We start from the raw sequence: 15,597 nt of genomic DNA, 5'->3' as shown, positions 1-15,597 counted from the left end.
TCCTGCTACCCAAGGCACTGACACCATCATATCTTAAGATTCAGTGGAAAGAGGACTGGTTTTTTTTTTAATCTGACTGTAAAGAACCATGTACAGCTGTGGTATTGTGCAGTAACAACTATTTTTTCTATGAAATTTTGCAGGTTGTGTCTGGGTGACAAGACAGTCCTTTAAAAATGAAAAAGTTCACACTCTTTGATTTTGTAAATGATAATTCACTGCAAATTGGAGAGACCTCATGGATACAGGGTCTTCCTAAGGATGACAGTGAACTAGAAAGGCTTCTGAAACTAAATGAACATGTGCTAGTAAACTGGCCTGTGGGAGAAAGAAAGACAGAGAAGCACCTTGTTAAAGTTATATACATGAGTGGTGAGTGCAGCTACAAAGCATCCAGTTTATAAGAGATTTATTTCAATTGTGAGATCTCACTTGCTAACTCCAAGATAGCATCATCTGCTTGGGCATTTTTTTCCTCCACTTTAGATGACCCTCAGGAGCTGGTTGAAATGATGCAAAAGATATTGCAGGCAGATGAAATCACAAAAATACAAGTGCTTGGAAAAGGCAAGAGAAAGAGGATTGAGATGATATTCTCAGAGAGTGAAGACAGTGACCTGGATAAAGAGCAGGTGCGTTATCAGTTTCTTTTTTGATACTGCTGTGCCTGACTCTGTGTGTGTGTGTGTGTGTGTGTGCGCGTGCGTGCGTGCGTGCGCCCCGTTGGGATCAAAGCAATCTTTTTATCATGTCCTGGCTCAGTAACCTGTCACGATAATTGTTAACCTAGGCCCATATCTTCTCTCTATCCATATTAAAAGTTGTAGGAAAATTAAAAAAGGTGTGTGATGTCCTGCATCTTCCCCAATGAGAAATAGGTGCGACAACTCTGTTAGGGACTGGGATCATGGCTTTTGACACTTGTGCTGAGGCAGTAGCAAATCCAGGAATAGGACAAGGGGCACTGCATTGCCCTGCTTTGGCTGTACTGGTCATGCGTAGTGGGCTCTGAGCTCACTGCCTGGTCAGCATGAACTCCTGCCACAGCCTTGCATGAGCAGTGAGCTCTGAGCTCACCAGCTGAGCAAGACAGTCAGGCCAATGCCCCTGCTTTCAGGTGAACACTGCTGCTGTTTGCCCTTTCTGTCCTTCCCCCTACCCACTAAATTTAGCAACAGGGGAATGGAGGCAATGAGCATCAGTGGCCCGACTCACACCCTGGGCTCTGGAGCTGTGCAAAAGCAGAGGTTCTGGATAGACCCCAGACTGAGAGCTCACTTGCAATACAGCCAAAGCAGAGCGCCATGCTGATGCCGCTACATCTCCTTTAAATTTGTCCCTATGTTAAAGTCTGCAGTGCCAACGCTTAGAACAGAGCACTCAGAAGTTCTGCTGGTCTCAGAACTAACAGAAGGATCCAAGCATATTTTTTCTGATTTTTGTAAAGCCAAAACAAATGAATGTTTGTAGTGTTCACTGAAGTCTTATTATGGAACACAGTGTGTAAGTTTAAAGGTATTGTTATGCTGTTGTTTTCAGGGGAAAATTATGAAGAGTATAAAAAGAAAGAAATCATTACAGGCCTCTGCCTCTGCCAACATCCTGAGTCAGCTTGAAACATCTTTAATTAACAAGCAGGTAAGTATCTTAATTTAAGTATTTTTAGTCAGTAAGTAAAACACACCTAAAATTCATTTTTGTTAAGAATAATTTATTTTAAAATATAAGTACATGTAATGCTCATGAAAGATCCTGTTTTAGTAGAAAAGTATATAGTGCTTGAAAGATGTAAATAAATATATGTGGTAGGTATTGTTAGCACTTACTGTGTTAGTTTGTTTTGAGTATAAATATGATCAGTGTTCATCAACAGTTGATTATAAAAGAGAATCCCCTGCTTTAGCCAGGCTAATAATAGATGCTTTAATTTTCTGTTGTTGTTTCCTTAGGTAGCCCTATTTCTTTCTTTATTTTCAGAGAGAACCATATTCTGGAAATTCCTTTCTGTATAGTGAAAGCAGCAGTGATGATGAAGAACCCTTGTTTCAACTATCCAAAGTGGAACTGTGTGCCAAAATAAAAAGTCTAAAAAGGAAATTGACAGACACAATGAGAGAAAACTGCCGTCTAAGGCAGTCATTGGTCATGCTTCAAGGTAAAGTTTGTGAAAAGATCACTTTTTGATGAAGAAGAGAGCTTTAAATGTATAAAGGCCCTTACTTTAAGAGAATTTTAAGGCAACTGTGGATGCTTAGGCACCTGTCAAGCTCAAGGTCCAAATTAGGACAAGAGTCTAACAACACAGAGGCATATAAAGCAGAAGGTAGGGCAGTGTGGCACCTGATTGCCTCATTCAGAGAGGCATGAGCTTTTCAAGTCCATTCACAGTATCTAACAAAGTAGACTAGCTTGCAAGAGAGCTGGAGTACTAAACAGAAAGAAATAAGATCATTTAAGTGCAAACAGAGCACATCTACACAAGATGCTTATTGCGGAGTAGACTAATTAGCTCCATAGGAAATATCTCATGTCTACACATGCAGGGCTATTAGGCTGGAGAAAACTAATACACTGCAGCAGGATACTACTTGTAAATGCAAGGGGGGAATAGGTTAAATTCTCTTAAACAGAGACCAAGACATCACCGAGTTTAAAGACAGGAAGGAACTTTTAAATTGCACAAATTATTCTGTATAGAACATTTCCATGTGCTTTCCATAGGCTAAACTTGCATAACTCCAGCCAACTCCACCAGTGACTCCACTGGTCAGTTTAATTAAACTTATTTTTAGACAAGCATTCTTGATAACCTAAGATTTCCCCTACTTAGCCCTGTATCTTTAATTCTAATTATTTTTTGTCGAATCAAATAATGTCTTACATTGATAACCCTTACCTAGTTCAAGGTGACAGCTTGTAGTTTTTTTATCCAAGTTATTTTACATTTGCTTCCTATAAATGTGAACTATTAATCATTTTAGGGCCCTTTTCTGTATTCTCTTCTAATTAGTGTTTCTCTTGGTCTAAGGAAGCCAAGACTGGAAGCAGTAGTCAAAACCTGACTTGTGATTTGCTGTTGCAGTCACTGTGTACCTGCTTGTCTCTCCTTCCCCCCATATTTCAGTCTTTTCCCACCCAACTTGTATTAGATTATTTTTATCCAAATCTACTAGTAGCATTTTTTCAGGTTTAATCTGATTTTGCTAATGCCTGTCTAGTTCTTTCATATATCTAGGTCTATTTCTGTTTTCATCTTGAGTGTTCCCATTTCCCCCTTGATGTATATTTTGCTATTAATTTAATTATTGTTCAGATGGCTTAATCTTTATCACTTAGTATCTCATCTGATCAGGCCTTACCACTTTGCAGATTTGTACTATTTTTGCAGGACTTGCATAAGTCTGCGAAAAGAAAATATTAACCAAATAGGGGGACATGTTATAGGACATCTACTCTGTAGATATCCAGAGGGTTAATGCAGTCCAGACATAACAAGGTCACTCCACTGAAGTGAATTAAATTGGACTTGTTTCCAGCCCTTTAAAGTTTGGGCCATATTCATGCAGCCCTTTGAAGGTGAAGGTGAAGTAGATGAGAGACATTAACCATCTGAAGAGAGCTGACTTAGCATGTTGTTAGCGCTAGAAACCTAATCTCTACTGGGGCCTTTTTGTTTTGTTCTTAGGGAAGTAAAGGGTGGGAGAAGAATGAAACACAAACATTATTCTAATGGTACTGCTGCTTATTGCTGGCCTAAAATGATACCAAACCTCTTGTTCTCTTGCTTACTCTGACAGGAATTTGATTACAAAAAAATACATCAAGCTGATGTACAAATACATCCAAAGTAAATAAGTCAGAAGCTTTAATGAGTATTCTTAATGGTGACTTTCTTTCCAATTTCAGTGTTGCCACAGGCAGTAACACATTTTGAGGAACTGGTAGGTATGGCAGAGGCACTGCTTAAAGGAGGAGTGACTACATCTACATCCAGCCTTCATTCACAGACTGTCTGGAAAGCATCCAGCAATTCTTTAGCTGATTCATACACAACTATCCACAGTAACTCAAATTCACCAATAGCTTTAAATGTGGAGGACGAAGAACAACAGACTGAGAAACAGGTTGGTTAAAAGCTTATTTCGGTAATAAGAATGAAACCAAACAATGTGTTACAAGCTTTATAAGCAATGTAAAAGTAAGCATTAGGAGTAGGTATTTTATTATTAGACCATAGCTAGAAAAAAAATAAGGAACTTACTAAAAAACTCCTCCTTTTGCATATAAGAGGTTTCCTTAGACATATTCAACAAAATTTAGCCTTCATGTATGCTCCTGAGCTACCTGTGACTTCAGTAGAGTTGTATGGATGTAACAGAGGGCAATGTGTGGATAACTGTAAAGAAAATACTTTTTCAACCCAAAGAATAAATTATGCCCTTGGGCATACATATGGAACTTCTATTGACTTATGATATATAAAGGAAAAAAATGACTTTCAAATGACAGCTTGTTTGTTTTTTAAAGGCTGCATCTTTCTTTCCAACCATAAATAGAGGGAGAAGGGTGCCTTTCTGCCTTGTTACAGAGATTGGCCAGATATCAGAGGGAATTATTCTTATCTTGCATGGAACGATGTCTCATATTCTCTACAATAATAATAGAGCATTATTGATAAGTCACAGGCAGAGTTTAAAAGAAAAATATAATTTTAAAGATTTAACTAAAAAGAATAACTCCAGTATCCTCTACATTTATAATTTACATGAGCATTTCTGTGTAATGAGTCATCCTAGTTGGTACAAATCATCCATAAGGATTGTTACTTGCAAGCACAGAATTGGGGAAATCTATTAAGAATTATCCAGGCATGATGTCTTAACTGAATGAAACAACTATTGTGACCAAAATCAACCCTTGCTTCTCCAAGTCAACACAGAGGCTCATGTTTTTTAACTGGTCCTAACCCTGCCTCTAGACAAGTGGTCACCAACTAGTGGATATCGATCCATTGGTACCTCTCGGAGCCTCTTGGAGTTGATCCAAGGCTGGGGTGGAGGGGCTGAGTGCCCACTTGTATGCACGCATATGCCTTAGCCCAGCAGATCAGTCCGTGGGAGAGAGAAGGGCCGGGGGCTAGATTGAGGCCACCTTGGTGAGTAACAGTGCCGCAGAGGCAGGAGCACAGTTGCGTGGGGCCCTGACTGGATGGGACTTACCTGCTGGGGAGGCACATCCCCAAATAATTTTTTCTCCCTCTGCCTCGATCTGCCTCCCCCTTTCCTCCCCACAGACTTACCAGCTGGGTGGAGTGAGGGAAGGGGGGTGTCATTGGCACACAGTAAGTCTTGGGTTGCTTTTAAATGCCAAAGGTGACTCCTACTTAAAAAGGTTGGAGGACCACTGGTTTAGACTGACATAGCTCAAAGTTGCATGCCTATGTTTTGGGGAGCATTAATACATGGATTTCTATACGTAGTACATGGATTATGCATTTTATACTTTAGATTTCATGCCTAGATTTTGGAACTCTTTGAGCAGTAAAGTCTCCTATTGGTAAGCATGTACTGAAGCTAATATTTCTAGTGAAACTGCTGGGAGTGCTCGATAAAGTGTTCCCTAACATGAGTAGAAGTCCACAGTTTGGCCCTCGCATGCATCTGCAGGATGCTATCTTGCATATGCTTTTCCGAAGTTTGAGGTGTGTACACCTTGGGAGTGTAATTGTGAGCACACAACTGCAAAAGCTACTTTTGAAAAATGAGTTCAGAGATGTTAGGGGCTGAAAGGGACCTCTTGAGATCATCAGGTCCAGCCCCACTTCACTTGGGCAGAAGAGACTGCTGAGGCCAGATGACCCCAGCAAGGTGAGTGTCCAGAAGTTTTTTGAAGATATCCAGAGTAGGTGATTGTACCACCTTTTGTGGGGAGTCTATTTGAGCCCCTGGACACTTGAGTTGTAAAGAAGTTTTTCCTTATGTGTAATCTAAAGCAGTTTTCTAGCTATTTGTGACAGTTAGTTCTAGTCTTCCCCTAGGTAGCCCTGGTGAACAGATGTTCTCCCAGTCCTTGATGTGGGTCCCTTATATACTTATAGGCTGCCACCAAGTCCCCTCTGAGTCTTCTCTTCTCCAGGCTGAACAGACCCAAGTCTCTCAGCCTGTCACCATATGGCTTACTCTCCATACTGCTAACCATACACATAACCCTCCTTTGGGCTCTCTCAAGCCTCTCTACATCCTTCCTGAAGTTTGGTGCCCAGAACTGGACACTAGGGCTGTGCAAAGCTTTGGGTGGTGATTCGATTTGGAGGAGATTCGGCCTGATTCAGTGGCAGAATCTCCAAATCCAAATCGAATCAGGGGACTATCACGGGATGAGGTCCTCAGGGATGGCAGTGATACCTCTAGGTCCCCTTGACCATTTCAGTCTGGCCCAACAGGCACCCTCTTTCTCGCCTGCCATGTCTTTGCTTGTAATTATGATATAGGGAGGCTGCCCTTGATCTTATTGTCTAGACACAGTCCTGTGGGACCCCCTCTGAACCTCATGAGTTCTCAGATCCTGCTTTGGATCCCGCTCAAAATGGGTACCTCTTGGGACACCCTCAGCCTTATGGGCTAGATGCATGGCTTCAAAACTGCCCCTTTACCATGCCCCAAGCCTCACAGATGTCATACCAATCTCCTCAAGTTGCAGCCTCAGCTTAGTCCAGCCTCCGCAACTGCACCCTCTGGCGCTGGGGTCCGCTCTCCCCACCTTGTCACGGCACCCCCTGGTGCTGGGGTCCACTCTCCCCCTTGTCACGGCGCCCACACTGGCACTGGGGTTTCCCACACTGTAGTGGGTCCCCAATGAGGCCTCCTTCCCCAAGAGACTCAGCCCAATCCTCTGGTATTATAAAATAGCAAACAAAACATGAGCCTCTGGGCTATAACATAACAGCAAAGTTCAGGGCATGCTCTACCCCTTTTAAAAGAATTCAACGTCTTCCCTGGCACTAAGTGTCTAGTAGGCAAAGGTACCTCATTAGTCCTAAGTGCAGCATATCAGGTAGTTGTAGCATATCTGGGCCATTCCTACCTGGAGGTTCCTTCCCCTTCAGCTGCTGGCAGGGAACTGAACTCCCTAGTCCCAGCCCTGGGGTTTATATGGGCCCAGGGCCCTGCCTCTTCTGGCCAGCTGACCAGGTGCAGGTGCAGGCTAATTTGCTCATTAGCCTGTTGCCATGGTAACCTGCACCTGGGCTCCTGTCTGGCTCTTTGGGCTCTCTCCCCAGGCAATTTCTGCTCTTACAGGAGCAGGCACCTTAGTGCCCTGCAACAGGGACCAATTAAAAGGTCCAAATCGATTCAAAGGTCTCTGACCTTTGGAAAAGATTCAGAGAGCGTGGTGATTCAGGCAGTCCCTGGTGGCTGCAGCGGGAACTGCAGCCAGAATCCAAACTGGTAAGTACTAGGGGCAAGGGAGTGGGGACTGGGAGAGGGGACCATGGAGGGACCCCTGCCAGACCACCCACCCCAGCTCCTGGCCCTTTAAAAAAAAAGCCCCAACTCACCAGGTGCTGCCAGGCAGGGGGTGATCCCCACGCTGCATGGGGGGCTCTGCCACAAGCCCCCAAACCCTCCCCTCACTACTCCAGCTTCCCCCCAGCTGCCCCACCCATCCCAGTTCCAGCCCATTAAGGAAAAGAAAAAAAAAACAGAGAAAAGCCCCGGGACTCTCCACTCCTGCAGTGGCCTCCGGGTTTTGAGGGGCTATGGAAGAGCCCCCCACGTGGTGCAGGGCAGTGGGGGGCAGCGGGGATCACCCCTCAAGGAATGGTGCAGGGTTTTTCATGGTTTGTATTTTTTCTTAAAGGGCCGGAGCTGGCCCAGGTGGGGCACCCGGTTGGGGCAGCAGGGATCGCCGCCCCACCCAGCAGCACCCGGTGAGCTGGGGCTTTTTTTTTTTCAAAGTGCCAGGAGCTGGGCCGGCGGGGCAGCCATTGCCAGGCTGGGAGAGGGGGTGGAGGATGGGGGATGGCTTGGATGATTCGGAGATTTTGCCAAATAGATTTAGGACAATGATTCGAATCACCAAATCGAATCACTGTCCCCCGAATTGGCTGAATCCGAAGCAAATACTAGCCGCTTCACACAGGCCTACTGGACACAGTACCCCAGCTATGACCTCACCAAGCTATGACCTCAAAACCCCCAGGTCTCTTTCAGTTGTGGTGCTAGTAAGTGTAGCACTGTCAAGCCTGTAAGCATGTTGTGGGTTGTTTCTCCCCACGTGGAGCACCTTACACTGATGATGTTCAGCACTGAGCAGGTTTTGATCTGCCCACCTTACACGCCTATCCAGGTAAACCTGTATCCCCAGCCTATCCTCCAACTTGACCACAGTCCCTCATAATTTGGTGTAATCTGCTAATTTTGCCAGTCTGCTTTTAACACCCCGAATCCAAATAATTAATGAATATATTAAAAAGCACCGGTCCGAGTACTGAACCCTGAGGTGGCACTGGTCACCAAGTGCCATCTTGACTCAGTTCCATCTATCATTACTCTCTGGGTCCTGCCTCGGAGCCAGTTTCCTAGCCAGCAGACTGTTAAAAAATATTTTTAAAGTGTTGCAAATAAAAATGCAGAAATGTCCTTTTTAAAAAGAGTAGGGTTTCATATGATTGTTTTTTTATAATGATTGGAACAGTTGTGTCTATGACCAATTTTATTTTTCAGTTTAAAATTGAAAAATGGCAGATTGCCCTTTGTAATAAGAGCAAACCTCAGAAGTTTATAAATGATTTGATGCAAGCACTTTATACACACGAGTATATGGCCACGCACAGCCTAACAGGGGCAAAGTCCTCCTCTTCAAAGGATAAAGCAGCAAAACCAGCTATGAATCAGAATGAAGTTCAGGAAATAATAGGTAATCACTAGTTTACATAATTATATATATGGCACTGTGTTTTTTCTAGTTATTCTTTCAAGAAACATTAAGATTGAATATTCATTTGTATTTCTTTGTATATTTTCACAGTTTTAATTTAATTTTTGTTACAAATGCAGTGTCAGTAGAAAGCAAAATAATATATGTTCCTAATATGTGGATTTTGCATCTTATTGATGCAACTTTTAAACATTTATGTGGCTCCATAATGGGTGCTGCCAGAGAAGTCAAGGCATCTTGATATTGTTCTAGAAGCTTGAGCTCAAGTCTTACTCTGGATTTGTGTGAGAAGATGTCCCCAGTTTGCCCTAAGGAAGTTGTGGATCTTCTTCACTGGAGGTTTTCAAAAAGAGGCTGGATAGGCATCTATCTGGATTGGTCTAAGAAAAATGGATTCTGCATTTGTGCAGGAGATTGGACTAAATGACCCTTGAGGTCCCTTCCAATCTTTTGATTCTATGAACAGAGGGAAAGAAATCATGTAAGGTCTATTTTGTAGTTGTTGAATGTTATGAGTTTTGACATTTTTAAATTGTGCTTCAAGTGAGGTGAGAAGGAAGATGTGGAAGACATAGGAAGGAAAGCAAGGCAAACGAAATGGATTTAAAGGCAGGAAATGATCGGTGCACAAGAAAAGAGTAATTAATTCCAGGTGGAAGGAGTAACATGAAAAAAACCCAGAGGTCAGAGAGGAGGAGGAGGAGAGAAAACACCTTAACAGGAAAAGTAAGTAGAATGTAGAGAGAGTGAGAGGATTTGGAAATGGGCAGTCAGATATGAGACAGAGCACCTCTGCACACAATTTCCTAAGAAAAGATGAGCTTGAAATTTATGCCAAAAGAGTCATGAGGCCAGTGAAAGGACTGAATGGGGTGGTAATATATTTATCATGACAGAGTGGTAGTTGCCACATGGCTAGACTGCAGTAGGGGAAGGTCAATTTGGAAGGGCAAAGAGAAGTTTACCATAGTTGGGATGAGAGAAATATATGACATGAGCCAGCATTTTAAAAGCAAAGATGGAGAGGAAGGAGGTGAATGTTTGAAGGAATGATGTCATAAAGAAAGTAGCTACCGTTCAGTGAGAAGGAAAAAAGAGCAGCCAAAATCCCAAGGCTTGTTTGTTAGCATTTGTGGAGCTGTCAAAAATGATAGAGGGAAAGTATTTAACGGAGAATAGATTAGAAATTCAGGATTTTTTTCCATGTTTAGTTTTTTAAAAGTGGTAGAACATCTGTGATGATGTATCAGAGAATTAGGAAGCCTGGACAGATAGGGTTGGTACATTTAATAGTCATTAGTAGGGGCAGGAAGTGCCAGTGAGTGAGGTGAAAAAAGAAAAGGGACAGACCCCCCCCAAGAATTACTAGCAGAGAGTGGAAGGATAAGATGGAGGATATAACCAAAGGCAACACTGACAGACAAGAACGAGGCAAGAGCAACTAAACATGTTCAAGAATTAGTATGAAGGAACAGTGTGGTGGCTGATGGTGTTGAAGACAGCAAAGACTGAGCACTTGGAGAGGTGGGAGAGGTGATTAGTGACTTTGTAAGTGTGGCATAGAGCAGGCAGAAGCCAGATGGGAGAGACCTGAGAAAGAGGCAGTCAAGACACTAGTAATAAACTGCTGCTTAGGAAACTTGAACATATAGGACAGGTAAGAGAGGAGAGGAAATGATCATTTGTCTCAATAAAGACGGGAAGAAGTCAAATAAAGAGAGCAATTGATTGCAAGAGACCAAGGCGTTAAGGACTGTAGAAGATGAGAACTAGAATACTCCAGAATGGGATGAATGTCTAAAAGAAGAAAAAAATCAAAGGAGGAAGTAAAGATCATGAAGGAGGATAAGAGCAGGAGGTAAATTGCTGCTTCAAAGAAGTTAGCAAGCTACTGGACAGGCAGAGAAGAGGAACAAATATAGAAGGGGAAGAGGTGCTCAGAGTCTGAGATAGCAATGAAATGTCAAGATTCATAAAAATGGATAAGAGGATAGAAGAAGAATTGCTTGGCCGGGAACAGGACAGAGATAAAGGAAGACAGAAAGAGCAAACATAGGAAGTATATAGTATAGGAAGTCATCACGGTCATGAGAGGTCTGTGAGTTGCCGGAGCAAGAATGGTAATATTGAGGCCAAAGAAAACAATTGGGATTAGCAGAGAAGGCAAGTGATGAGCAGGGGGCAGATGGAACTAGCAGCCACAAAACACAGAAAATAGAACCTTGTTTGGAAATTCATGGGCCCAATTGATGCATTTTATATAAGACACACACATTTTTCCCCTCACTTGGCCATTTCATGTTAAGGCTTTATAAATATCATCTCTTATATTTTGCAGGAATCACAAAGCAGTTGTTTCCAAATACAGATGATGCTTTAATTAGGAGAATGATGGGACAAAAGTTAAACAATTGCACCAAGAAGCCAATTATAAGCAAAGATCTTAACTCCATTACTTTTCAGAAGCATACCTTTTGGTAAGTCTTCAAAAAAAATCAGTCGCGTCTCATGTACTGGTATGTGGGTCTGTCTGTGCAGTAAGAGAAACTAAAACCATCTCAAAATTATCTTTCAGATATACATTCATATCTGTAATATGGAGATCCTTTCACATTCTTGCACAAATATGGTATAAGAGAAAAATATCCCTTGTTAACATTGCAGCACAAAAAGCTACTCATTCTAGACACCTTGAGAAAGTAGATGAGGGGAGTAGAAAGCAAAAGTAAATAACAAAAGTGAAATTAATTGCTGCATCTATTATATATTTTACATTATTTAGTTGGTACTATAGGGAAACTTTGTAATGGTCATATGAATTAAATTAATAAATTATTTAAAATTTCATAAATTTGGCCATCAAAAACTGAGAGTCTCAAAGGTCTACACAGATCTTAGGAGATCTGTAGAGTCAGAAGCCTGGTACATTTACAGGGTTTTCCAGATCTATGACATTGAGACTCCTGCTGCTCATAGGGAGCTTGACAACATTTATATTAATTTACATATAAAAGAACTGCATGTCTGAAGTGGATTTATGACATGGAGAATCATCCTTCTAGTTGTAGCGTCTACTCTAGTTCATTCTATCAGCTGTGCAGCCTGACTCCTGATGATCTCCACAGACAGGCTTCCATGGAGATCTGTAATCTATTCTAAGGTCTGTCTCTGGATTTCTTGGTGACCTTGGAAAAGTTATACCTCCATTTTCCCCATCTGTAAAATGGGAATAACATTAATTTCTTTTGTAAACTACTTTATCTACTGATGAAAAGCAGTATAGAAGGGCTGAATATTAGGTTCTTTTGCCCTCCGGTGATGGATTAAACAATTAGGTCATATGTCCTGTTAACATTATTCTCTCATTGCTTTATGTATGGGCATAGTCTAAATATGCTAAACCCATCTCTGTTGTTAATTAAGTCATAAGCTTGCATGACGGGGGTTTTAGAAGAAAGAAAAATGGATTTTCACATAAAATTAAACCAATAGGAAGCTATGGAAGTCTTCAAAAGAGAAAGTATCTATTTAAAGAGAGACAGCTATTTCCAGTAAGGTAGAACTTTTGGAAAGAAATATCCTCCCAAAGATCTACATCCACCTCCATCTGTGCCAGCCACTGAAAGTCAGATCAGTTGTAGGCTCAGTGTAACAGACAAACATGTACATCTGGAACTCTGCTAGACTGCTACTGCTTTTCAGTATTACTGTTTTAGTAAGTATGGATTGCACTGACTTTAATGTCAAATACAATTAGATGCGAATCAGAGCTGTTACACTGTATCGTGTCAAGGGGCTTGTTCATGCAGTGGCATTCTGAATTCTGTTGCAGCATAGTTCAAGACACTATGCTGTCTTGATGCTTCAAAACTGTAATAAAACAAGTGGATGTGTTTCTTTGCATGGCATTTCATTTTTTTAATGGAATTTTACCAAGTCTAGAATAGTGTACATCAGGGTATCAAACTCATCTGGCCCCGTGCACATCATATTCATTCTGCAGGGCTGGTCCAATGCGAGCACCACATGCAGCGCAAACCTGGTCTGGCACATGCTCCACGAATGCAGGACTAGAGATGACATGTGCTGCACACAGCACATAGGGCCACTTTAGAGTTTGGTCTGGTGCAGGCATCACATGTAGTACATACCACAGGCGGGCCCCATTTACTGCGTGTAGCATGTGCTAAACTGTCTGTGTGTGCACAGGCAACGTGCAGGCCCAGGGCCTGCGGCATGTAGCATGTGGGGGTTGATTCAAGACCCAGCAAGCTAGACCATAGGCTGGCCATATCTTTGATACCCCTGGTATACATTTAGGCATTGTGGTGTGTGATATTTTTTTTTTCCAACAATATATCTCTGTGTCATCTCTATCATGAAGATGGAGCAGTTTGCTGCAAAATACCCATGTAACAAAATCTGAAGCCCCTATTAACCTCTCAGCTTCTACAAGTCTCAACAATATTCTTTTCAACCTCAGGGAAGCTCTTTTCTAGGAGCTCTAGGAGGATCTGGACCACAGATTGGAAACACTGAGCCAGGGACAAGGCTGGAAAGACATCTGCTTTCTATGGCATCTCCCCATCCATTAAACTTGTGAGGCAAACCTTCAATATAGTTTCAGCCTCCTACTAGGGGCAACCTAAAAGGGTCCGTACCTCATTTTAGGTGTTTTTTGCTTTCTCCTATATTGCCATGTGGTGGATTATTGCCTCTTTTAGTGGAAAAATTCAGTTTGCTATTAACTTCTTCCTTTTCCCTAATTTCATTGTAGAATGTATATATTATCAGTGAAAGAACAGTATATTTTGTATATGTAACTGTAAATTTAGATACTGAAAAACAAATATTATTATCAATTACAAATGCTCACAAATTCAAAACACAGTATGAAAGTCAGTATACAAAATGCCACATACAAACCTTTCAGAAACTGACAGGACTCCTACATTAAGTATACATTTTCATAGACTTCAGGTCTAGCAAACATGTTTCATAACTGGAACCAACCTTCTACCAATTAGACCTAGTTCAATAACTAACTGAATGATGTTAGATAAGTATACTAGTTTTGGTTATGTCATTTGTTCATATTTTGCTCTATTTGAATAGGTATGTTCTTTATCAAGAATGTTTTGCTGACTCTCTTATTTCGTTGTTACTTGTGTTACAACCTTATAGCCCTTATGGTGGGTCTCCCTTATGCAATATGGCATAGACACCTATAATCAAAATAGTCCTTGCTGCTAAAGGGTTTACAATCAATGAATTCCAAGGAATTTCTCAGAATAGATTAACACCTAACTTTAATCCCAAATACTGAGAAACCTGAAATGAACAGCAAGATACCCCAACACTGGTTGTATCATTTCAGTCATCAGTTTATAGATACACAAAGCAGAGTCCTCGGAATCTAAGAACTCATCTACATGTGCACTTCAAAGTGCATTAGGCTATTTTAATGGGCATTAAAGCATCACAGAAAAACCATGTGCTTTTGCTAATGCATATTAAAATAGGCTAATGCACCTTTTTCTAGTACCTCGTAATGGAGGCACTTTCTTTAATGTGCATTAGCAAAGGCGCATTAATGAACATGTAGACATACCCATTAAGAAGCAGCAGCTAGGGAGCCAAGCCTGCATATTGTTCTGCTCCCTGTGGATCCCTACAGATTTTATTTTGAATTTCACACAGTAAGGAGGAGAACTTGTTCTTACTGTTTTTCTCACATATAATACACACTTGAATTTTCAGCATCTGGGTTTTGATAAACAATGGTGCATGTTATCTGGGAGAATATTGCATATGCCATATATAATTTCTCCAAAATACACTTCCTCAAAAACATCAAAACAGTAATAGTTTCAAACAGTAGTCTAAAAATAGCTTAAAGTCACTATGTCTTCTGGAAATTCATATAGGCCTAATATAAACACTGGCTGTATCTACACAAGATGCTGACTGTGCAGTAGCTCATGACTACTGTGCAGTAGCGTTGTATAGCATGAAGTGTGATGCGACACTACTGCACAGTAGTAACGAACTACTGTGTAGTCGGCATCACCTAAAAGCCATTTGGAGACACTATTGCATAGTAACTCCAGTTACTGCACAGTTATTTAATGCAAAAACTAAGCGACTGTGTAATAATGGCTGGGCAGTCAGTGTCTCATGTAGATGCAACCACTATGATCTAAAGCCTGTTTCACTTTACTTGCCGAAGTGGTGCATACCTAGCCATATAATTGCAGTTTCTGCACACTTGCACACAGTTTAGGATTCTACCTTCCCTTTGTTGGCTACAAATGTCCAACTAGGGATCCTTAAAATTCTAGTTTATTAGGCGGATTGAAACACTGTAATCATAAACCTTGGGGCTGGTCCACACATGCACACACATACACACACACAGTAGCAGGCTACAGAGTCAGGTATACCTATCCTACAAGCGCTGGAGTCCGTCGTTGAGGCTTCTTTCAGCGTGGTGGTATCTTCCAGAAGGGGGTCGCCGGCTGGTCCTTCTGGCTGGACAGGTCTGGTCGAGTTGGAGATCAAGAGGGCGCCACTGAGGGTCACTTTTCACTGCCTTTTATCTGTCCCTGGCAGACTTTGGTGACTCCCCAGTTTTCAGGTTTGCCCAATCCAGGGGTC

At 41.7% G+C, this 15,597-nt stretch overlaps 1 protein-coding gene across 5 annotated transcripts in view; it reads left to right on the top strand.

Annotated features, from left to right (window-relative positions):
• BEND6 (BEN domain containing 6) overlaps positions 1-15,597 on the top strand; it is a 23,902-nt gene that overhangs the window by 3,072 nt on the left and 5,233 nt on the right. For 2 of the 5 annotated variants that reach the window (XM_025204490.1, XM_025204489.1), the window contains exons 2-8: positions 144-372; positions 487-632; positions 1,540-1,638; positions 1,978-2,155; positions 3,907-4,124; positions 8,727-8,919; positions 11,279-11,417. In XM_025204490.1, the coding sequence (XP_025060275.1) occupies positions 177-372; positions 487-632; positions 1,540-1,638; positions 1,978-2,155; positions 3,907-4,124; positions 8,727-8,919; positions 11,279-11,417 (1,169 nt within the window). In that variant the 5' untranslated portion in view covers positions 144-176. Of the gene's footprint in view, positions 1-143; positions 373-486; positions 633-1,539; positions 1,639-1,977; positions 2,156-3,906; positions 4,125-8,726; positions 8,920-9,484; positions 9,667-11,278; positions 11,418-11,515; positions 11,778-13,423; positions 13,697-15,597 lie in introns of those variants that run through there. The other 3 variants (XR_003094133.1, XM_006023852.2, XM_025204491.1) reach the window with 3 other exon arrangements.

The sequence above is a fragment of the Alligator sinensis genome, unplaced genomic scaffold (assembly GCF_000455745.1).
Source record: "Alligator sinensis unplaced genomic scaffold, ASM45574v1 scaffold482_1, whole genome shotgun sequence".
NCBI classification, from domain to species: Eukaryota; Metazoa; Chordata; order Crocodylia; family Alligatoridae; genus Alligator; species Alligator sinensis.
The sequence above is the reverse complement of the archived record's forward strand: the minus strand, read 5'-3'. Positions and strand labels throughout refer to the sequence as shown.